Source organism: Chiloscyllium plagiosum, chromosome 19 (assembly GCF_004010195.1).
Source record: "Chiloscyllium plagiosum isolate BGI_BamShark_2017 chromosome 19, ASM401019v2, whole genome shotgun sequence".
In the NCBI taxonomy this organism is placed as follows: domain Eukaryota; kingdom Metazoa; phylum Chordata; class Chondrichthyes; order Orectolobiformes; family Hemiscylliidae; genus Chiloscyllium; species Chiloscyllium plagiosum.
In genome coordinates this window covers 50,937,069-50,961,722 of record NC_057728.1, presented here as the reverse complement: position 1 = coordinate 50,961,722, position 24,654 = coordinate 50,937,069, and the positions used below count along the sequence as shown (strand labels likewise).

Genomic DNA, 24,654 nt, shown 5'->3' with positions numbered 1-24,654 from the left:
AAAGGAAATTAAAGAGGCCAACAATCCAAACCACTGGTTGAGCAATGAACATCATGAATACTCAAAGGGCTAGAATTAGAGGAGTTGACAGAATTAGGGGAGGGGAGACCATATTAGGAGGGTAGTTACAGCTGAGGTAACTGTGAATGGGCTCAGTTCCTCTGCTGAAAATTCAAATGTTTTGGTTCAGAATTGAAGAAGTTTCCAGATGCCAGAATTCTGAAGTAGAAAAGAAAGATCCAGAGAAACGTCACAGTTCATTCTAATAAACTTCAATCCCTGAAACATAAACTTTAATCTCTCCTGACATTGGCTGACATGTTTAGTGCTCCCACCTTTATGAATTGTCAGAGTTTTACTTTTCTTTCTGTTTCATTACAAAATATGAAAGTGGTAAAATAATGAGCTTGACATTCAAACAAGAATTCACAAATTCTCATTGGAGGGAATTGCTGCAAATTTCACAGGTTTCAATGTGGGGCCTTGAGTCAATAGGTTCCTCCTTCAGGTCTCCATTTCTTTCAACCAGTTTTCTGGTTGACCCACCTGCACTTAATGTACAGTCTTGTACTCACTGTATCAACTAACTCAATGTTCAACCACTGTATCCAGAAAGTGTGCATGGCTGTACATTGAGATAGTGAGAACTGCAGATGCTGGAGATCAGAGTCAAAAAATGTGGTGCTGGAAAAGCACAGCGTCTGAGGAGCAGGAGAATCGACTTGCTGAGCATGAACTGATGAAGAGCTCACGCTCAAAACGGTGACTCTCCTGCTCCTCGGATACTGCCTGACCTGCTGTGCTTTTCCAGCACCACACTTTTCAACTCTGTATATTCAAACTGCCTTTTTCAAATTAGATACGATATAGTATATATTATGATTAACACCATTTCTTTGAGTATTGTGCACTAGAAAGATCAATACAGTTAGTTTCTTCTCTATCTTATTTCTGCACTGACTTGCTCTACATGTGGCTATTATTCAACAGCTATCCAGGAACTCTTAAGCTCAATACTTTTAAAAAATGACCTCAGCTATACTATCCTAAATGTCTACTCTATCAGTAGGAACATCTGTTGTGCTGAAGCTTCAGGAATCAGTCACTGGGGGAGAGTGATTGAGCATTTGAACAAAGATGCTTTGCTCTGTCAAGGATACAACATGGGGCGGGTACCATGGTCTGTAAAATACAGGAATACAGGGACTCGATATAGGAACGGGAGGAGACCTTTACAGCTGCTCCACCATTAAGGTCAAGGCTAATCTGGTTGTGGCTTCAACTCCTCTTTCCCATCTGTCCCCTTTCCCAATAATCCTCTGCTCTCTTGTCTGTGAGAAATCTGTGTAATTCAGCCTTGAATAAATTCAATAGCCTAACCTCCCAGGCTTTCTGGGGAACAGAGTTCCCTACTTTTAAATTCCATTCCATTTGCAATAAGTATCAATCATCTATATGTATTCCTGATTACTTGCTGCAGATATGTACTAACATTTAGACATTCATGTTCCAGGATACCCACTTCCGTCTGTCTCATCAAGTCTTGCAATCTCTATATCCATTTACATACTGTTTTTCTATTCTTCCTGCTAAGGTGGACAAGTTCACATTTTCCCAGATAATACACCATCTGCCAAATTTCTGCCCACTCACAAAACCTGTTGCTTAACTCATATTTCACCTGTCTCGTGTTAAAACTCCCCACAGACCCTTCCAACATTGCGGGGCTGGTGACTATAATCATTTTAAATCATTTGCAACTCCTCAGAGGACCCTTCCACTCTGCAGTGCCCATCTACCTCAGCAACAACTACCTCTCCCAACGAGTGATCTCCCACCAGGCGGTCACTCTCAGAATCAGTATCCTTTGGTAAGATCGCACCAGGTGATACCAAAGGTGGCACTGATTTTAGTCATGGCCTCTGAAAGTCTTTACTGATGGAAGGAACTCTCTACTGAATTTCTTTAAAGCAGTCTGTGATTCAAAACGTCCTGAGCCAGTAACCCAACTTACAGCTTTCAGGTGCTTTTAGACCTTAACAGTCCCCCACAAACCCACCAGAACCCAGATGGTCAACATGATGACCCTCACCTCAAAGAACAAAATGACCCTGTACAACCCACAGCTCAGCAGTGAAGTGACCAACACTGATTACAATTAATTTCATTCTAATCAGCAGTAAAGCACAAATGTAAAGGAAATACAAGACCGAAAGAACTGTAGATGCTGCAAATCGGAAAGAAAAACAGAAATTGTTTGAAAAGCTCAGCAGATCTGCCAGCATCTGTGGAGAGAAATCAGAGTTAAAGATTCAGCGTGTGTGTGTGCATGCTGTTGGTTCTGTGAATGTGACCTTTTAAAAAAAGAGGTCAGAAAGTCATTTTTGAACAGGAAATTTAAATATTCACGATGCATTGTGCTTAAGTTGAGTAACTAGCAAGTTATCGGCAGAGTGTATGGATGAAACATTTACTTCTGCTGAAAGCCAGGTGGTCATAGACTAGAATCATATTTCAGTTCAGAAGAATAGCTTCATATCGGCAGATGAGAAGGCTTCTTTGTGAAGCCTCTGAGCTGTGGGAGTTTGTGCAAATAGTTCAAACTGTGTAACGAGTTCAAGCCATCAGAGCTGGAAAAGTCAGTTGAGTAAGAGGGATGAATCTTTAATTTTCTGCTTATGTGAAGGTCTTTCTAAATTGTCACAGTTTTGTTTTGCTTTCTAAACATTTTGTGTTAAAAGTATATTGACAGCCTCAAGTGAACATGATCAGTGATTAACCAACACTGTAATCACAAACTTCAAGAATAAAACTTATGATCTATCAAGCAGGTTTCACTGAGCTCTGACTTCATGGATCACACAGAATGCTACAGCGTGGAAACAGGCCATTCTGAACAAGTTCACACAGAACTCTGAGAAGAGCATTCCACTCAGACTCATCCCCCTTCCCAATCCCTGTAACTCTACATTTCCCATGGCTAATCCACCTAACCTACACATGACTTGTTCAATATTACCAACTGCTGGGACCAGAACATGACAGCTAATAAACTAAAAAAAAATTGAAATATTTGAAATGGAACTTAAAAGTGAAAGCACAAATCCTTTCTAAAATAATCTTTGGTACAGTTTAGCTATTCCTCACAAGCAAATCTTTGCTTAATTTAGTTATAGTTTAACACATGTTCTCAGGAATAGACATCTCTTAAAAGGTGTGACATTGTTGCATGTTTAATTAGATCAGTGGGTGCAACAGATTGAGGGATAAATATACACAGTTATGTGGCAGTTCTGTAATTAATAAGCATAAATCAATTCTTGTAGTGCAATGGTAGTGTCCTTACCCCTGAGCCAGGAGATCTAGGTTCAAGCTCCCCCCCGCCTACCCCAGTTCAACAGTGTGTCACAACATCTCTGAACACGTAGATTAATAATATCTAAATCTTGCAAATGTACACTTTAATTCTGGAAGAGGTAACTGCCTCCACCTCCTGGTCAAATGTTCTTACTGCAATTATACAGTTAAAGTTAAAAATCACACAACACAAGGTACAGTCGTGGAGCATAGAGATGTACAGCACGGAAATAGACCCTTCGGTCCAACTCATCCATGCCAAGCAGATATCCCAAACTTATCTAGTCTGATTTGCTAGCATTTGGCCCATATTCCTCTGAACCCTTCCTATTCATATACTCATCCAGATACCTTTTAAATGTTGTAATTGTACCAGCCTCCACCACTCCCTCTGGCAGCTCATTCCATACATGCACCACCTTCTGCTTGAAAAAGTTGCCTCCTGGGTCACTTTTATATCTTTCCCCTCTCACTCTAAACCTATGCCGTCTAGTTCTGGACTACCCCACCCCAGGGAAAATACTTTGTCTATTTATCCTATCCATGCCCCTCATGATTTTATAAACCTCTATAAAGGTTACCCTTCAGCCTCCAACGCTCCAGGGAAAACAGCCCCAGCATATTCAGCCTCTCCCTATAGATCAAATCCTCCAACCCTGGCAACATCCTTGTAAATCTTTTCTGAACCCTTTCAAGTTTCACAACATCCTTCCAGTCCAACAGATTTATTTGGAAGTACAAGGTTTTGGAGTGCTGCTCCTTCATCAGACTGTTAAAGTCTTTAGTTACTTAAAATGGGTTGCAGGTTTTGATTCATTAATGGCAGTCTAGGTTTGTTCAATACATTACATTAGTTGTATGACATTTTGATCTTCTACAATAAATTCTGTGTCCTATCATTCTGCCCTACCAGCTACCTGACAAAGGAGCAGTGCTCCAAAAGCTTGTATTTCCAAATAAACCTGTTGGACTACAACCTGGCGTTGTGTGATTTTTAATTTGGTCCACCTCAGTCCAATACTGGCACCTCCACATCATGGCAATTATACAGAACATTTCGGAAGGTCTCACTTGGGAGTACAATGTGATGAGGAGGAATTTATTCACTCAGAAGGGGCTGATTTGATGGAATTCTGCACCCCAGAGACCTGTGGAAGCTCCAAAGAAATTCCTTCTCATCTCAATCCTAAATGGCCTGCCCCATATTCTGAGACTGTGACCTGGTATTATAGACTTCCTGAGCAAGGAAAACATTTCCTCACCATCCATTCCTGAGAAGACCCTGAACACTTAAATGAGATCACCTCTCATTCTTCTAAACTCTAGCAAATGTATGCTTCCTCTAGTCACAGGTCGGAAATCAGCCTGGTGAAGCTTCATTGCACTCCCTCTAGTTTAAGGTACAAGACAGAAGTTGTCAGATCTTTGGACTCTAAGGAAATCAAGGGAACAGCTTGGAAAGGTTGAGTTGAGGTCGCAGATGAGCAATTACCTCTTTGTATGCTGCAGCAGGTTCAAAGGACCAAATGGACTAGACTAGCGACAATTTCTTAAGTTCTGAATAACTGACATCAAATCAAAAACATCAGCGAGACAATCCTGTGAGTGAGTGAGTTCACATAATGGCTGACGCAGTTAGTACTGAAGAATTAATCATCAATTGCTCAAAGCAGTGAACAGGACTTGAACTAATCTGAATCCCCTAGTATGAACATCCTTGGAGTTACCATTGACCAGAAACTCAACTGGACTTGCCACATAAACACATTGGATACAAGAGAAGGTCAGACGCTAGGAATACAGCAACTGGGAGACGCGAGGAACAGGTCCCGGGCTTAATCCTCTGGTCTAGACCCGCAGGCTGAGCTGAGGCTTCAGGTTGGACGCTAGACTTGGGCACCTGGTGGTGGGAGTGGCAATGAGAATGAGTTTGGTTCCAATGCAGGACTCTACGGCATCGGCTGCATTAAAGAAGTTGGCCCAGTGTGAACTTATCATAGCGGAGGTGAGACGGAGCTGGAGAGTGGCGACTCTTTGTTCCAGCTGCAGTTGGAGTGAAACGTGGTTTCTGCGCTACTGTGATTGGTTTTAGCAGCAGGGACTGGAGGCATCAGGGTGGAGGAGGCCGCATCCAGGGGTAAGAGAAGCAGGAGCTGTTCCAAAGACCACTTCACCTTACTGAGGTAAGACTACAAGATAAACTTTATTGTCTTATTTTTCTGGCTTTATATTCCATGTTTTTGGTTTATTTTCTGTGTTTCAAGATGGCGCTGGAGAGTGGCGACATGAAACAACGCTTTTCACTGTATTTGTAATAAATATACATGACAATAGATCTGATCAATCAAACAAGTAACTTACCTCTAGACTCCCCAAAACCTGTCCACCATTACAAGGAGAAAGTGAGGACTGCAGATGCTGGAGATCAGAGCTGAAAATGTGTTGCTGGAAAAGCGCAGCAGGTCAGGCAGCATCCAAGGAGCAGGAGAATCGACGTTTCGCTTCCTGAAGAAGGGCTTATGCCCGAAACGTCGATTCTCCTGTTCCTTGGATGCTGCCTGACCTGCTGCGCTTTTCCAGCAACACATTTTCACCATTACAAGGCACAAGTCAGGAGTGTGATGGAATACTCCCCATTTGTCTGGATGGGTGCAGCTCCAACAACACTCAAGAAGCTCGACACCATCCAAGACAAAGCAACCCATTTAATTGACACTCCATCCACAAGCATCCACTCCCTCCACCTCCGACGTTCAGTAGCAGCAGAGTTTACAGTCAGCAAGGTGTACTACAGAAGTTCACCATCACTCCTTAGACAGCACCTTCCAAACCCACAACCACTTCCATCTAGAAGGACAAGGACAGCATCTATATGGGAACACCACCACCTGCAAGTTCACCTCCAAATCACTAACCATTCTGAACTGGAAATGTATCACTGTTTATTCATTATGTCAAAATCCTGGAATTCCCTCCCTGCGGGCATTATGGGGCTACCATAGACTGCAGCGGTTCAAGAAGGCAGCTCACCACTACTTTCTCAACAGAAATTAGGGATGGGCAATAAATGTGGGCCCAGCCAGTGAAACCCATATCCCATGAGTGAGTTAAAAAGGAAATCAGTCCAGAGATGAGATTAACAACAATTTCAATATGTGAAATTAACTCTTTACACACATTCTCTTTCACATTTGTATTGAAATCAATAAGTGAGCATACAGGTTCTATCTGATGCAGTCAGTACAACAGATCCTTAGCAAGACTGGATCTCAGGTTAAATTTTAACCAAAGCCATCTGGCAACATCTTCATTAAAGCGAAGGTTTAGCCAGGGGTACAGCAGCACACAAGGTCAGCAAAGCAGGTTGGTTTATAAATGATTTATAAATTATATTGTCTCAGCATTCCCACACATCGATATAACGCTTCAATAAATTTTAACTTGGTCTGAAGGAACTTCTCAGCAATGAGTATACAGTCAAAGTGAAGGGGATAGATGGTCAGCGCTGGTCCATTTTTGTTCTTCTGTAAAAACCGCAAATGAAACGTAACTCCCCAAATCTGTAAAATAAGAGCAGAAGAACTAAATTTACATATGCAATATGTGACTGACACGGTAGAAATCCTTTACTATAGAAAGCTAAATACTATGCTGGTCAATAGGGGGTGGGGTAGCCAGAACCCAGAATGAGGAATTCACTACTGCAGCAAGTGTTTGAGGTGAGTAACATAGTTACAGATAAAGGGATACCGCAGAACCACACAGAGTGGAAAAGAATAAGGGGATAGATGAATGGAGTGAGATTAGAGTAGCGTGGGGGGCTGCAGTGATGGTGCGGTATAAACAGCAGCTGCGCCAGAATAGAGGGTGTTTATGGTATAGCAGTGATTATCACTGAACTGTAAATCAAATGCCACTCTGGGAAGGTTGGCTCATACAGCAGCTGGTGGAATTTGAATTCAATGAATAAATCTAGAATTGAAAGCTCATGTAAGCGATGGTGACCACAAAGCTATCACTGATTGTTGTTAAAAACCCATTGTGTTCATTCATGGCCTATAGAGAAGTAAATATAGTCGAGGCTACCTGCAGCTCCTGGCCCACACAAACATGGCCTTAATTACCCTCCATTCAATGGCAATAATGGAAAGCCAACAAACTCCATCAATGCCCATGAAAAGATCAAAGATTGATGGTGCTAGTGTTGGACTGGGTGGACAATGTCAGAAGCCAGAAGACACCAGGTTATAGTCCAACAGGTTTATTTGAAATCACAGCATTTCAGGAGTACTGCCCCTTTGTCTGGTGATGTCATGTGACTTCAGATCAAAGATTAGCCTAGTTCTGTAATGGTAACTCAATGAAATTCTGGATCAAAACAGGGGATCTGCTGGGTCAACAACGTGACTGAAAGGAATTAAATTCTCAGTCTCGAAACTAGGACAAAAATACATGTTTCACCTTTGAGTACTTGGACATCCTGAAACATTGAGAGCCAATTACATATTCCAGCCTGCTCAATGATGTAATCTAAAAATCATTAAAGTTGCATAAAGCAACCTCACACACATTTCACTTATTTTTGTTGTTTTTACTCATTCTTTCAAGGGGTGTGGCCACCACTAGCTAGGCCAGCATTTATTGACCATCCCCAATAGCCCAGAGGGCACTTAATAATCAAACACATTGCTGTGGGTCTGGAGTCACATGTAGGCATGAGTGAACCAGATGGGTTTTTCCCGACAATTGGCAATGGATTCATGGTCATCATTAGCCTCTTAAATCCTGATGTTTTGTGGAATTTGAATTCCACAATCTGCCATGGCAGGATTCAAACCTAGTCCCCCAGAACATCTCCTGGCTCTCTAGATTAACAGTGCAGCAATAATACCACTAGGCTATCACCTTCCCTAAGTTATTTGTGCTGAATGACAATGCAATACTGCCTCAATACCAACCCTCCCTCAGTGCAGCACTCCCTCAGCACTAACCCTCTGACAGTGCAGCACTCCCTCAGCACTGATCCTCCGACAGTGCAGCACTCCCTCAGCACTGATCCTCCGACAGTGCAGCACTCCCTCAGCACTGATCCTCTGACAGTGCAGCACTCCCTCAGCAAAGACCCTCTGACAGTGCAGCACTACTTCAGCACTGACCCTCTAACAGCGCGGCACTCCTTCAGCACTGACCTCCACCAGTGTACTACTCCCTCAGTACTGATCCTCTGACAATGTAGCACTCCCTCAGTACTGACCCTCTGACAGTGCAGCACTCCCTCAGTACTGTCCCTCTGACAATGCAGCACCTTCTCAGCACTAACCCTCTGAAAATGCAGCACTCCCTCAGTACTGACCTTTTAACAGTACACTATTCCCTCAGTACTGAACCTCTGACGCTGCAGCACTCCCTCAGCAATGACCCTTTGATAGTGCGGCACTCTCTCAGTACTGACCTTCTGACAGTGCGGCTCTCCTTCAGTACTGACCCTCTGATGATGCATCACTCCCTCAGTACTGACCCTCAGACAGTGCAGCATTACCTCAGTACTGACCCTCGGACAGTGCGACACTCCCTCAGCACTGACCCTCTGACAATGCTGCACTCCCTCATTACTGACCCTCTGACAGTGCAGCACTCCCTCAGTACACCACACTGAGACAGTGTTTTAGGCAGGAATAATCTATTATACAGCACAGAAAGTGACCATTCAGTCCACCTTGCCTATGTTGGCTTCTTGAGAAAGCTTTCCACTGGTTCCTAGTGCTTCATTATCACCCCATGCTACAACAGCCATGATTGGTCACTCTCCTGAGGGTGAGCAGTCTGGATTGGGTACTGTAGAGAAGTTGGAGTACCAGCAATAGTTAATGTGGAGAGGGTTAAAGTAAACTCACTCGTATGATGAGAATCCTCTTCAGAAAGCCATCCAAGATGTGAAGCATGTGGTGGAAAATTACAATTACACTGAGAGCATTGACAGAACTGTTCGGTTAAGACAGAAAACAGGGAACATTTGTTCGGCACTGGGGGGGCTTCCCTGATGTTTGGCTGTATTTTTGGACCATCACTGAACAACATGCATCATCCACAAGTCCCACACAAATACAGTATTGCATATGGTTAATGTAGCAGGTCGTGCATTGACATATAACCAATATTAATCAGTGGTAGGGCCAATGGTGGCCATGGGTCATGGATCAAAGGTCATGCTGTCCACCTCCCAGCTTTCCTCCAGTATCTGAGATCAATACGTCCTGGGGCTGAGCCAAAACGGATTGAAATAATTCACTCATTTCACTTTTAATCTCCAAACCTTGAGATGATTTTGTTCAGTGACTGTCCAAAAGATAACTTGGACTTGGAGGTGATACTGACCCATGCTTGCGTTCATCTGTAAGAACAGCATGTGAAACCGGTGCTGCGTTCCTACACACTGGAACATAGAGCCAGAGTGTGCAAAGGGAACTCCACTGATATCACCACAATCTCAGTTTGCACCGTTCTGTGGTGATCCTGTCAAAGTCAAAAAAGAACTTCATTCTCAAATCAAACAGGCTTTTCTATTTTCTCTCCGGTTTTAGACATGGGTTGACTGAAATAAAAGTTTGGCGGGGGTGGGTAGGAGTGCATTTTGTTTAAAATACTCCAGCTTTTTCACAGAGATTATTAACAGTCTGATCAGAAATTTCCTTATTGGGAAAAGGCACTTCTCCACCTTCTCCTTTTCCCTCAGTCTCTCCCCTGATCTCATTGCCACCCCAACACTAACTCCAGCCCCCATCACCCATTCTCCTCAGCTCCCTGCTTTCCTCATTTCTGTCTCCCCTCATCTTTTTCTCCCGTCTTCCCACATCCCTTCATCCCTCATGTCTCTTCCTCTCATCCGCTACCCGTCTTATCACCCCATTCCCTCATCTCTCCCTCCAGCTCCACCATTATTTCTGCTTCCCTCACCTCCCACCTATAACTCCAACTCCTCAACTCTCCCTCCATCTCTCCCTAACTCCACATCTCCCTTTTGCTTCATCTCTCTCCTCCACATCTTCTCTCCCCCACATAACCTCCATCTGTCATGTCCCCTCCCCTCCCCCCTTCAGATTACCCATCCTCTCATCTCTTCCTGCATCTTCCCTCTCCCCAAGGCTCACCATCTCCTCATCTCCCTCTCTGTTCATCTTCCCTCTCCTCACATCTTTCCCTGACCTCATGCCCACTCATTCCTATTAGACTTCCTTTCATCTTCCCATCCTGGTTTCCTTCTCATCTTCCCACTCCCCATCTTCCAGCTGCCCTCACTGAGCTCCTCATTCTCCCCCTCCCTCCCCATCCTGCTTGTACTGTTCCCTCCCCACCTTCACATTGTTAATGTAGACATCACTTGGTCTACCCCGGCCTCGCACACTCATTTACCCCCCGTCAGACTCTCCAATCCCGGGCAGTACCCAGGTAAATCTCCTGTTCACCCTCTATTGCGCCAACGCATCCCTCCTGTAATGTAGTGACCATAGCTTTTAAACAGAATGGTTCGAGTGTGGAATGAACTGCCCGAGGAAGTGTGGACATGGGAACAGTTACAATGTTTAAAAGACATTTGGGTACATTCATGAATAGGAAGGTTTGGGAGGGATATGGGAGAAGGGCAGGCAGGTGGGACTAGTTTAGTTTGGGAACATGGTCAACATGGACTGGTTGGTCCAAAGGGTCTGTTTCCCTGCTATAGGACTCTACTACAACTGTGGCCTAACCAGCATTTTATACAGTCCCACCATAGCCTGCTTGCTCTGAGTGAGATCAAAAGGAGAGAAATACCAGGATGGGTGTCATTAAACATATGTTTATCTCTATATCACGGAAGAGATTCACTTCGTTCTAATGGTGACATGTTCAAAGAAAGTTGGCCGTGGAAATCAAACAATTGCAACTCAACAGCAACGATGTGGGGACAGGAGGTTCGGGGTCAGAGTAGCTGTGAGAAGGGGATTGAGAGCAACTTTGGTTCAAAGCAAGCAAACAACCACAGGCTAGTGACTGGCCAATCAGGTCTGAGAGTACTCCTCCTCTTCCTGTTCTCTGATGAGTGCACAGATGAAACAAGCTGTAATGACCGCCCCGATCAGCTGCAAGACAAAGAAACACAGCTTTAGAACTTAACCACTTAACAATCTCCATAGTTACAGCGTGCAGCTGAAAAATGCAACCAGTGCCCAGCATATTAAATAACAGGTCAGGTAAACATCCAAAACCGAAACCTGCCTGAACCACACCAGCTCAAGTGCATTACAATCTGAAATTTATTTACTGGGTCACTTATCATTGCTATCACCCAGCTGATGAAGGAGCTTAACTGACTGGAGATTGATACTTTGTTGGGTTACCCACTTCAATGCAGCCCATGAACTGCAGTGGAGGCTCAGACATTGAATTTATTCTGGCACCAAAGGAGGCCAACACAGGGGTATCAGGCTGGCTCTGCAGTGTGGGCACACCCCCATCACAGGGGTATCAGGCTGGGTCTGCAGTGTGGGCACACCCCCATCACAAGGATATCAGGCTGGGTCTGCAGTGTTGGCACACCCTCATCACAGGGGTATCAGGCTGGGTCTACAGTGTGGGCACACCCCAATCACAAGGGTATCAGGCTGGGTCTGCAGTGTGGGCACACCCCCATCACAGGGATATCAGTCTGGGTCTACAGTGTGGGCATGCCCCCATCACAGGGGTATCAGTCTGGATATACAGTGTGGGCACAATCACAGGGGTATCAGGCTGGGTCTGCAGTGTGGGCACACCCCCATCACAGGGGTATCAGGCTGGGTCTGCAGTGTGGGCTCACCCCAATCACAGGGGCATCAGGCTGGGTCTGCAGTGTGGCCACACCCAATCACAGGGGGATCAGGCTGGGTCTGCAGTGTGGGCACACCCCCATCACAGGGGTATCAGTCTGGGTCTACAGTGTTGGCACACCCCAATCATAGGGGTATTAGGCTGGGTCTGCAGTGTGGCCACACCCAATCACAGGGGGATCAGGCTGCGTCTGCAGTGTGGGCTCACCCCATCACAGGGGTATCAGGCTGGGTCTGCAGTGTGGACATACCCCAATCACAGGGGTATCAGGCTGGTCCTGTAGTGTGGGCTCACCCCCATCACAGGGGTATCAGGCTGGGTCTGCAGTGTGGGCACACCCCAATCACAAGGATATCAGGCTGGGTCTGCAGTGTGGGCTCACCCCCATCACAGGGATATCAGTCTGGGTCTGCAGTGTGGGCACACCCCAATTACAGGGGTATTAGGCTGGGTCTGCAGTGTTGGCACACCCCAATCACAGGCGTATCAGGCTGGGTCTGCAGTGTTGGCACACCCCAATCACAGGGGTATCAGGCTGGGTCTGCAGTGTGGGCACACCCCAATCACAGGGGTATCAGGCTGGGTCTGCAGTGTGGGCACACACCTACTGCAGGAGAGTTTGACCAGAACAGGTGCTGGAGATAATACACAAACATGGTGGATTGGAACCCCAGTCCTTCCTCTCAGTACCACCATCCTCACCTCAATGCACTCAGTGAAAGAACTACTGCCAGTGACATCCCAAGAATGACGAGGGGACTCACCTGAAGACAAGCTACACCAATGCCAACTGCTCCAATGATCAGGGTGTTTTCTGCCAGGGTCTGTTCTAATATGGTAATGCATCCACCCTGCAAACAACACGTTCAACATCAAATACCCATTTGCTGCGGTTCATGCAAGCTTAGCTGCTAAGAATGAATCGGTTATATTCCCAGAACTCTCAAATGGAAATGTCAAAGACAAAAGGAGTAGGAAACCTTGGGAACACTGTGGCATCTTGCTGTAAGGTCAGATGGAGTGCAACCCAGTCAGGAAGGTATCAGCAGTGAGGGATTAGAAATCCTGTACAGCTTGGGTTTCTTTCATTGAGTTCAAGAACATTGAAGGAAAAAATTAAGGACAGAGAGTTAACAGGCGAAAGGGAGGTCAGGAAAACCACATTAAGGGAGAGATTAGAGGGAAATTTATAGCAAATCAGTGATTTGCCATGAAGTGGTGATCGATGCGATTTGAACATTGACAAATAAAATGAATGGTTGCTGACTGAAGTGTTCAGAATGAAAGGAACATGAGACTGGGTAAAAATCAGCCCTCAGGAGCAGCATATGTCCAGAATTGGAAGGATAAACCTCCATGACATTGTGATTAGACGTTTCATAAAATGACCATTAACTGATAGTTTAAAATTAAAGTAATCCAAATTAGGAAATGCAAAGTATTCATTTACACTGAGCTATTTCCTGTCCTATGCATTATTAAGTGGCTAAGAACATTGACCTGCATTTCAAATTATTCCTTTGCACTGCATTCAATGATGACTAGTTTTAATTTAACCTCTGGAGCAGGTAGGATTTGAACCCAGGCATCCTGGGCCAAGGCTAGGGACACTACCACTGGACCACAAGAGCGGTCCCGCAGGGAATAGTACCATTGGTCATGGGTGTGGTAGTACGGTAAAAATGAACAGACCAATCAGCCCCTCAAGTATGCTCTGCCATTCAATAAAGATCATGACTGATCTAATTGAGGTCTCATCAAGCATCTATTGACTGACCTCTGAGTTATCTCTGTCTTTAAAAAATATCTAATGACTGTCTGGGGAAGTCCATTGCAAAGACTCAAGAGAGAAAACAAATTTTCTTCACTTCCATCTCAAAGGCATATCCCTTCATTCTTAAACTGTGCCTCCTTGTTCTAGCCTCAGATGGTTATGATTCTTGACTGGCAATGAAGTATTAAATGGAATACCTACTCTTATTACATCTTACTCCAGTAACACTCCATGTGGACAATCAGAATCTTTCCAGCCAGCCTTGAGCGACCTTCCAAACAATCAATACAAAGCAACTGCAACAAAAAGACTTAATCCATCATATCTCGTGAGAAATTCAACCAAGCAAACCTTGTGATCATTTCTAACTTTTGCATCTCACCAATGTTGAGCATCACTTGAGAAAACCTCAGATCAAATAAATCAGTGGTTCAATTACCACCCCAAGGCCCAGATGCCAGATGGGCCCTTTGCCAGGTAATGATGTAACCAACATCAGGAAATAACTTGCTTGACCTCGTCCTCAATAAAACTGAGGTGACTGACAAACTCGCCCTCTGGTCAATCTGGAAGGTTGTGGAGACCATTAGAAGCCTCAGGATACTAATGCACAGTCAGGTGAAATTAAATAACTTGTATATTGCTGAAAAGAGACACACATTGCAAATGCAGGGTCCTGTTCGCTACAAACAAACGGAATTGCTTATTGCATAACTGAGACATCAGAAGATAGTAATCAAGCCACAATGTGCTCTTCCTCCACTAATTCATGGAAACATGTCAGAATGTGAGACTGCCTTGTGTTGAGTTGCTGGTTATGTTGCAGCTTCCTCCACCCTCTGGGCTCCTGATTAATACGTAGTCCCTTCAGATGACCAGGAAATCCAAGTTGAAACCCTGCACTCCCACCAAATGAAACCCCCTCTCACTCTGTGTGAAACCCTTTAGAAATTAAACAGGAATGTCGCCGTTATTTTGGAAGACATTGAAATTCACCCTTCGAGTTGGCCCGTTCTGTTCCTGCCTCACCAGTTCATGGTCCCATCCACCCTCCCATTTCTGCTGAGCTTCTCAGTGACCGTTCACTCTAACATTGTGTCTCTGGAGCCCCTCACCATCCAGGTCCCACTGATCAAGGCCACCAGTGCCCTGTATTCCTTGACCCTCTGCTCCCCAACCCTCAGCTTCCACCTCCCATCTTACCACACTGTGTCCTAGTCATTGTGACCATTCTCTCTGCTGCACAACAGCCCCAGACATAAGTTGCCTGCAGAAAGTACATTACCGTGGACAAATCCTACCACTCACCTGAACTGGCCACGGACCGAGACTCTGGATCTTTGACCCAGTTACCCTCCCTCCCTTTGACCGTTCCCATAGTTCCATGCTCTTGAACCTCAGGCTGACTCCACGCGCCGTACACCAACTGAGTTTAGAGCTGGCCAATGGGATAGGCTAACTTCCTCCTATTGGACAGGGACTGACAAAGTGACAGTGCAAGTGAACTGATGCGTTGTTTAAAACTGCCACGCAATTAAGACAAAGCAGCAACAACAGAACTACCTGTGGCACACCCTGCTGTGTTGGATACATGAAATATTGGGTTTCTCACTGGGCAGAAGTTATATAACATAGAACATAGAAAAGTACAGCACAGAACAGGCCCTTAGGCCCACCATGTTGTGCTGAGACTTGATCCTAATGTAAAATATAGTCACTAACCTACTCACCCTGCGACTCACTGCTATCTATGTGCATGTCCAGCAGTCGCTTAAATGTCCCCAATGACTTCGCTTCTATCACATCAGCTGGCAACGCATTCCATGCATTCACAACTCTGCATAAAGAACCTACCTCTGATGTCTCCTTTATACCTTCCTTCCAGTATCTTCAAACTATGACTCCTTGTACCAGTCAATCCTTCCCTGGGGAAAAGTCCCTGGCTATTGACTCTATCTATTCCTCTCATTATTTTGTATACCTCGATCAGGTCTCCTCTCTTCCTCTTTCTCTCCAGAGAAAAAAGTCTGAGCTGATTCAATCTTTCTTCATAAGGCAAGCCCTCCAGTCCAGGCAGCATCCTGGTAAACCTTCTTTGCACCCTCTCCAAAGCCTCTGTGTCTTTCCCAGCTCTGCATCCTGTCTATGTCGTGCTGCAGCCTGCAGTAGCCCTCTATATTATCGATGACACCTCCAAACCCTGTGTCATCGGCAAATTTACTAACCCACCCCTCAATCTTCTCATCCAAGTCATTTATAAAAACTACAAAGAGCAGAGGCCCAAGAACAGAGCCCTGCGGGTCCCCACTCAACACTGATCTCCAGGCAGAATACTGTCCATCTACAACCACTCTCTGCCTTCTGTCAGCCAGCCAATGCTGAATCCAGATAGCCAAATCTCCCTGTATCCCCCCTCAGAATTCTTTCCACAATTTTGCTGACCACAGACGTAAGACTGACTGGTCTGTAAACGCCAAGGATTTCCCTATTACCCTTCCTGAAAAGTAGAACATTCGCCTCCTTCCAATCCTCCGGTATGACTCCCGTGGAGAGTGAGGAGGCAAAGATCCTCATCAGTGGCTTAGCAACCTCCTTTCTCGCTTCCCGGAGCAGCCTAGGATAAATCTGGTCTGGCCCTGGGGACTTATCAATTGTAATGTTTGCCAAAATTTCTAGCACATCAACTTCATCAATCTTGATCTGATCAACACTGTATCCCAGCTCCTCTAAGTTTTCATTTACAACAAGTTCCCTTTCCTTGGTGAAAACTGAAGCAAAAAACTCACTTAAGTCTACCCCATCTGCTCAGACTCCACTCACTAGTTCCCTCCGCTATCTCTGATCGCCCTACCTTCTCCCTGATCATTCTCTTATTCCTCACATATGAGTAAAATGCCTTTGGGTTCTCCCGAATCCTTCTTGCCAAGCCTTTTTCGTGCCGCCGCCTGGCTCTCCTCAGTCCATTTCTGAGCTCCTTTCTAGCAAGCCTATAATCCTCTAAAGCTGTGCTGGATCCTTGCTTCCTCCACCTTACGTAAGCTGCCTTCTTCCTTTGGACAAGAAGCTCCTCTGTTCTTGTCATCTAAGGTTCCTTAATCTTACCCCTTACCTGTCTCAGAGGAACAAATTTGCACATCACTCGCAACAACTGCTCCTTAAATAGTCTCCACATGTCTGCTGTGCCCTTTCTGTGGAACAATTGCTCCCAGTCTGTACTTCCCAACTCCTGTCTGATAGCGTCATAATTTCCTTTTCCCCAATTAAATATCTTCCCTCTGTAACTGCTCCTTTCACTCTCCAAGTCTGTGCTAAATGTGAGGCAGTTGTGATAACTTTCACCAAAGTGCTCTCCCACCGCGAGATCTGACATCTGTCCTGGCTCGTTGCAGAGCACCAAATCCAAAATGGCCTCTCCCCTTGTTGGTCTGTCTACATACTGAGTAAGGAAACCCTCCTGAACACCCCTGACAAAAACGGCTCCATCCAAACCATCTGCACTTAGGAGGTTCCAGTCGATATTGGGAAAGTTGAAATCACCCATAACAACAACCCTGCTACTTTTGCATTTTCCCAGAATCTGCCCGCCTATGAGATCTTCAATCTCTCTACTGCTATTAGGTGGTCTGTAGAAAATCCCCAATGCAGTAGCTGTTCCCTTGCTGTTCCTAACTTCCACTCAGTAGACAACCTTTGTTTCTGTAGCTGTGACGCACTCTCTGATTAGCACCCCCTCCTCTTTTTCCACTCTCCCTGTTCTTTTTAAATGTTCTAAACCCTGGAACATCAAGCAACCATTCCTGCCCCTGTGAAACCCACGTCTCTGTTATGGCCGCAACATCGTAGCCCCAAGTACTGATCCATGCTCTAAGTTCGTCACTCTTATTCCGGACACTCCTTGCATTAAAGCAAACACACTTTAACCGATCCCTATGTCTCATTGCCTGAGAAACCTTCCTGATAGATTCAATATATCCTGTCACTGTCCTGTCTGCAACTGACCCCTCTCAGACATGTGGCTCTGATTCCCAACCCCCTGCCAAACTAGTTTAAACCGTCCCAAATCACACGAGCAAATCTCCCACCCAGGACATTTGTGCCCCTCCAGTTCAGGTGCAACCCCTCCTTCATGTACAGGTCCCACCTTCCCCAGAAGGTATCCCAATGGTCTAGGTATCTGAAGCCCTCCCTCCGCACCAGCCTCGCAGACACGTGTTAAGCTGCATTCGCTGACTGTTCCTCAGCTCACTATCTCGTGGCACCGGTAGCAAACCCGAGATCATACACTACTTGTCCTGCTCTTCAGCTTCCAACCTAGCTCTCTGTAGTCACTTTTCAGATCCTCAATCCCTTTCCTGGCTATATCATTAATTGGAAAGGCAGACAATCTCAGTGAGTTGTTGTCTTAATATGATGGTGAGATTTCAGGCCTGCCCCACTGGAGAGAATTTACATTTTTCTTGAAGGTGAGAAGCTGATTTTGTATCTCAGTCACCTGGTCAGGTTCATATGTTTTTCTCCGCACGTGCTGAAGGGGCTTGCTTTCTGAACTAACCTGTTCAGAAACGGTGTTATACACCTCTGGAGCAGTTGGGACTTTGAGTCATAGATATATCCAGCACAGAAATAGACCCTTCAGCCATCTCATCCATGTCAACCAGATATCCTAACTTCATCTAGTCCCATTTTGCCAGCATTCAAACCTTTCCTATTCATATACCCATCCAGATGCATTTAAAATGTTGTAATTATACTAGTCCTCTGGCAGCACATTCTATACACACACCATCCTCTGCATAAAAACATGGCCCCTTAGGTCCCTTTTAAATTTCTCCCCTCTCACCTTAAATCTATGCCCTCTAGTTCTGGACTCGCCCACCCCAGTGTAAAGACCTTGACTATTCACCCAATACATGCCCCTCATGATTTTATGAACCTCTATAAGGTCACCTCTCAACTTCCAACGCTCCAGGGAAAACAGCCCCCAGCCTGTTAAGCCTCTCCCTATAGCTCAAATCCTTCAATTCCAGCAATATCCTTGTGAATCTTTTGAATCCTGGCCTCCCAGATCAGAGGTAGGGACAGTACTACTGCACCACAAGAGCCCCTACATATGCTTCAGATTCTTTTTTATTTAACCAATTTTCTAACCAACCTGTTCTGCAATGTAATTACACATCTCTGGAGCAGGTGGGATTTGGACCCAGCCCTCCCAGTCCAGGGGTGGGGACACTACCACTATGCCACAAGAGGGCCTCACACATGTGCTTAAGTCAAACACCAATTAATGCCCTCCACCTGCATTGAATTAAACACAATTAATATTCAAATTAAAGGTGTGGAGGTGCCAGTATTGGATTGGGATGGACAAAGTTTTAAAAAAATCACACAACACCAGGTTATAGTCCAACAGGTTTATTTCGACGCACAGCTTTTGTAGTGCTGCTCCTTCGTCAGATAGCTAGTGGGGCAGCACTCCGAGAGCTTGTACCTCCAAATAAGCCTATTGGACTATAACCTGGTAGGAGAAAGTGACGACTGCAGATGCTGGAGATCAGAGTTGACAGTGTGGTGTTGGAATTGATGTCTCGGGCATAAGCCCTTCATCAGGAGTGAGGCCTCATTCCTGATGAAGGCCTTATGCCCGAGACGCCAATTCTCCTGCTCCTCGGATACTTCCTGACCTGCTGTGCTTTTCCAGCACCACACTCTGGACTATAACCTGGTGTTGTGTGATTTAAAGGTGGCAGTCAAAATGGAAAAGACCCAAACTATATCCTGGAATATTCAGAGAAGGAACAGGAGAAACTCTGACTGTAACCCTGGGACACAGAGGCTCTTTGACAGCACCTTCCAAACCCTTCCATCTAGATAGAGCAGGGTAGCAGACACATGGGGACACCATCACCACCTGGAAGTTCCTCTTCAAGTGCTGACTTGGTAATTTATTGCCATTTCTTCACTGTCATTGGGATTCTGAACATCTTCTGTGATGGCGCTGTGGGTGTACCCACACCACCTGGTTCAAGAAGGCAGCTCACCCCCATTGTCTTCTCCAGAGCGACACAGCCGCTGTACATTCCAAGAATGGATTAAAAAAACACAGGGGATGCAGAAACCAGGAGCATCATCAACGCAGACTCACAGTCAGATAACTGGAGATCAAACATCATCAACAAGGTGACTGGATGCAATCACGTTAACACTAACACAAAATGACATGGGTTAATTGAGGACGGCCGGCTGGGAATTGTGAACAGCCAAATTGTGTCTGACATAGTTAACTGGTTTTCTGTTAAGAAGATAACAGCGTATGTAATAGAAATGTCAAGCCTGCCAAAGTTTATGTTGTCACTAAGAGGAAAAATTCAGTCGCTGAGGTGGGATATTCAGCAACTGATTAAGTTCGGGATAAAATGAGCTGCTGATGAATAAGTCACGTGGCAGCTGGACTGTGACTGGCTGTCAAATCTTACAACTTCTCGGCAAATATTCAGCTGTTAGCAGCTTGTGAGCCCGAGAGAAAGAAACAGAGAGGGAATGCAGTTTGATGGTCAACAGAGACCTCTTTTCACAAGTGCTAGGGAAACGTGACAGCTGATGAGAGCTTGGCTCAGCTCGCGGTCCCTGTGGATTGTGGATCAGCTTGTGTGGATTCAACAGAATTATCAGGAGATTCCAACGCATCAAAGTGACAATTTAACTGAGCGACACACTGCTGGAGTCTTCACATTCCCTCCCCATCCCAGCAATCCGCAGTATTCTGCCGCAGGTCACAACATAATCTGGGGATTGGGAAAGCATTCCTGCTGCGGGAATCTAGGAGAAAGGTTTATTTCCCCCTCACACCCCTTCATGAAACCAAGATTCCAGGGAAGTGTTTGTTCAAAAACATACAAGATTTATTTCCAAGACAATCAACATGAAATGATTGAAACACGGCAAATCCTGAGGGGTCTTGAAAGTGAGGGGGAAGGTTGGAATGTGGTAAGGAGGCTTCCTTTTGTGGAAGATTCTAGAATGGAGTTCAATTTTTCTAAATAAGGGGTCGCCCATTTGAGACAGATGAGGGTTTTGTTTTCTCTTCCCTCAGTGGGCCTTGAGTCTTTAGAACTCTTCCAGAAAAGTCAGTGAAAGCAGAATCATTGAATATTTTTAAGGCAGACATAGATAAATGTTTGATAAGCAGAGGGGGGAGTGGAATGTTATTGGGGACAGGCAGGAATTGAAAGAAAGATGAGCTTTTCAAGTGGGATGGAGCTCAAGGGGCTGAGTGGCCTACTTCTGATGAGAGCTGGTATGTTGGTTTGTAACTGCTGGAATGTGGGATTGGTTAGAAACACACAACCTTTAGGAAACCTACAGGCTTCATAAGAATCTTGGAAATATGAGCAGGAGGCTGTTTGGGCCCTAGAGCTACTTAAAAACTACATGACTCCACAGCGTCACTGTTCCACTCACTCCCTGGAACGTCAGAGGCTGAGGGGTGACCTTATAGAGGTTTATAAAATCATGAGGGACATGGATAGAGAAAACAGACACGGCCTTTTTCCCAGGGTAGAGGAGCACAGAACTACAGGGTATAGGTTTGGGGTGAGAAGGGAAAGATGTAAAAGGGACCTAAGGGGCAAAGCTTTCGTGCAGAGGATGTGGAAGGGGCTGCCAGAGAAAGTGTTGGAGACTGTTACAATTACAACATTTAAAAGGCATCTGGATGGATATATGAATAGGAATGGTTGGGAAGGATATGGACCAAATATTGGCAAATGGGAATAAATTAATTTAGGATATATGATTGACATGGATGAGTTGGACTGAAGAGTCTATTTCTGTGTTGTATATCTCTATGACTTGAAGTAAATATGAATAGGAAGGGTTTAGAGGGGTATGGACCAAGCTGACAAATGGGACTAGATTTGTTTATGATATCTGGTTGCATGGATGGGTTGGATTGGATGGTTTGCTTCCGTGCTGTACATCTCTATGACTCTAATCAAGCCCCCTATTCCTTGATTACCCCATTATCCAAAAGTCTATTGACCTTAGTCTTGAATGGTCAAGGGCTGAGCTTTCACAGCTTTCTGAGGAAGAGAATTCCCTGATAGGTTAGTAGCTCTAGGCAGACAGGACCAGCAGTTGATCTGCTGCCTTACTGTCTGAATAACCAATAGACTCTTTCACTGTCGGGATTAGAGTGGTGCTGGAAAGGCACAGCAGGTCAGGCAGCATCCGAGGAGCAGGAAAATCAATGTTTCGGGCAGGAGCCCTTCATCAGGATGGTTTCCTGATGAAGGGCTCCTGCCCAAAATGGTGATTTTCCTGCTCCTTGGATGCTGCCTGACCTGCTGTACTTTTCCAGCACCACTCTAACCTTGACGCTGACCTCCACCATCTGCTGTCCTCACTTTCGCCTCTTTCACTGTAGGTCAGAGGGTTTCTCTCCTGAGATGCTTCCACTTTTCTGGCTTAGTCCGCAATCTGGAAAATGACGACTTACAACCCTCACCCCACCCCCCTTCCCCCACTAACTGCAGCTTCTCCAGGCAGGGAAAACGTCTGCTTTGCTTACCCCAGGGGAAAGGTTAGTGTAGTGGCAATGCCACTGGATTAGTAACACAGCAATGCAGGCTAATGCTTTCAAACCCCTGTAGCTGGTGGTATTTAAAAATCCAATGAACAAAATTATTGCCATGAGCTCTAGTTATCCTAAAAATGCCACACTAACTGCCCTCTTTTCTGTGCCACACGCCGATCCTCACACATATTAATATATTATCTCTCCCCCATGAGCTGTATTCTTGCAAACTAGCATTGCATATGGCATATGTTTGAATGCACTCTAAAAAACTCCAAACTGCTACATCCATTGATCTTGCTAGTTATAACTTCAGATATTTTCTCACAGGAAGGGTACGTTAATAATTATTCTATGATCCATTGCAAACGTATAAATGACAACCAAATCACCAAGATGGTTAACCTGCCTGACTTTGACTGCTATCGAGGAAGAAAGGAACTCACACAGGTTCTATCAATAAACAAAAATATAAAGCTTACTTGTTTCATACTTCTTCTTGACATGAGGAAAAATTGTATCGACTGGGCTTGTATTTGCTGGAATTTAGAAGAATAAGGGGAGGTCTCATAGAAACGTATCAAATCCTGATGGGACTGGACAGGCACAGTTAGGAAGTTTGCAGATGACACCAAAATTGGAGGTGTAGTGGACAGCGAAGAAGGTTACCTCAGATTACAACAGGATGTTGATCAGATGGGCCAATGGGCCGAGAAGTGGCAGATGGAGTTTAATTCCGATAAATGCAAGGTGCTGCATTTTGGGAAAACAAATCTTAGCAGGACTTATACACTTAATGGTAAGGTCCTAGGGTGTGTTACCGAACAAAGAGACTTTGGAGTGCTTCTAGCTCCTTGAAAGTGGTGTCATAGGTAAATAGGATAGTGAAGAAGGTGTTTGGTATGCTTTCCTTTATTGGTCAGAGTATTGAGTACAGGAGTTGGGAGGTCATGTTGTGGCTGTACAGGACATTGGTTAGGCCACTGTTGGAATATTGTGTGCAATTCTGGTCTCCTTCCTATCGGAATGATGTTGTGAAACTTGAAAGGGTTCAGAAAAGGTTTACAAGGATGTTGCCAGGGTTGGAGGATTTGAGCTATAAGGAGAGGCTGAAAAAGCTAGGGCTGTTTTCCCTGGAGCGTCGGAGGCTGAGGGGTGATCTTATAGAAGTTTACAAAAATCCCATGCAAGGACTGCACAAAACACTACATAGGACAAACAAGAAGACAGCTAACGATCCGCATCCATGAACACCAACTAGCCACAAAACGACATGACTAGCTATCCTTAGTAGCCACACACGCAGATGACAAGCAACATGAATTCGACTGGGACAACACTACTATTATAGGACAAGCCAAACAGAGAACAGCCAGGGAATTCCTAGAGGCATGGCACTCATCCACAGATTCAATCAATAAGCACATCGACCTGGACCCAATATACCGACCACTGCAACAGACAGCTGGAACTGACAACCGGAAGCGGCAGATTCAAACCACTACAAATGCCGGAGGAACGATCACAGAAGCGCTTCACAGGAGGCTCCCAAGCACTGAGGATGTCACCTAGACAGGGGACAAAACGTCTGCAACACAAATTCCCAGCTCGGCCAACAGAACCACAACAACGAGCACCCGAGCTACAAATCTTCTCAGAAACTTAGAAGTTTACAAAATTATGAGGGGCATGGATAGGGTAAATCGACAAAGTCTTTACCCTGTGGTGGGGGAGTCCAGAACTAGAGGGCATAGGTTTAGGGTGAGAGCGGAAAGATATAAAAGGGACCTAAGGGGCAACTTTTTCACACAGGGGTGGTACGTGCATGGAATGAGCTGCCAGAGGAAGTGGTGGAGGCTGGTACAATTGCAACATTTAAAAGGCATCTGGATGGGTATATGAATAGGAAGGGTTTAGAGGGATATGAGCCGGGTGCTGGCATGTGAGATTAGATTGGGTTGGGATATCTGGTCAGCATGGATAGGTTGGACCGAAAGGTCTGTTTCCATACTGTACATCTTTATGACTCTCTGACTCTATAAGAGATAGGCCATTCAGGACTGAGATGAGGAAGAATGTCTTCACTCAGAGAGTTGTGAACCTGTTG

The 24,654-nt window shown here is 45.2% G+C and overlaps 1 protein-coding gene across 4 annotated transcripts in view; it reads right to left on the bottom strand.

Annotated features, from left to right (window-relative positions):
- Window positions 1-6,317: 6,317 nt before the first annotated feature.
- The window catches only part of tspan11 (tetraspanin 11), a 74,187-nt gene continuing 55,850 nt past the window's right edge, over window positions 6,318-24,654 (bottom strand). For 3 of the 4 annotated variants that reach the window (XM_043709831.1, XM_043709832.1, XM_043709833.1), the window contains 2 exons: window positions 12,966-13,052; window positions 11,045-11,474 (listed from right to left, as the gene is read on the bottom strand). In XM_043709831.1, coding sequence (XP_043565766.1) covers window positions 11,394-11,474; window positions 12,966-13,052 — 168 coding nt within the window. In that variant the 3' untranslated portion in view covers window positions 11,045-11,393. Of the gene's footprint in view, window positions 6,918-9,251; window positions 9,270-11,044; window positions 11,475-12,965; window positions 13,053-24,654 lie in introns of those variants that run through there. The other variant, XM_043709834.1, reaches the window with a different exon arrangement.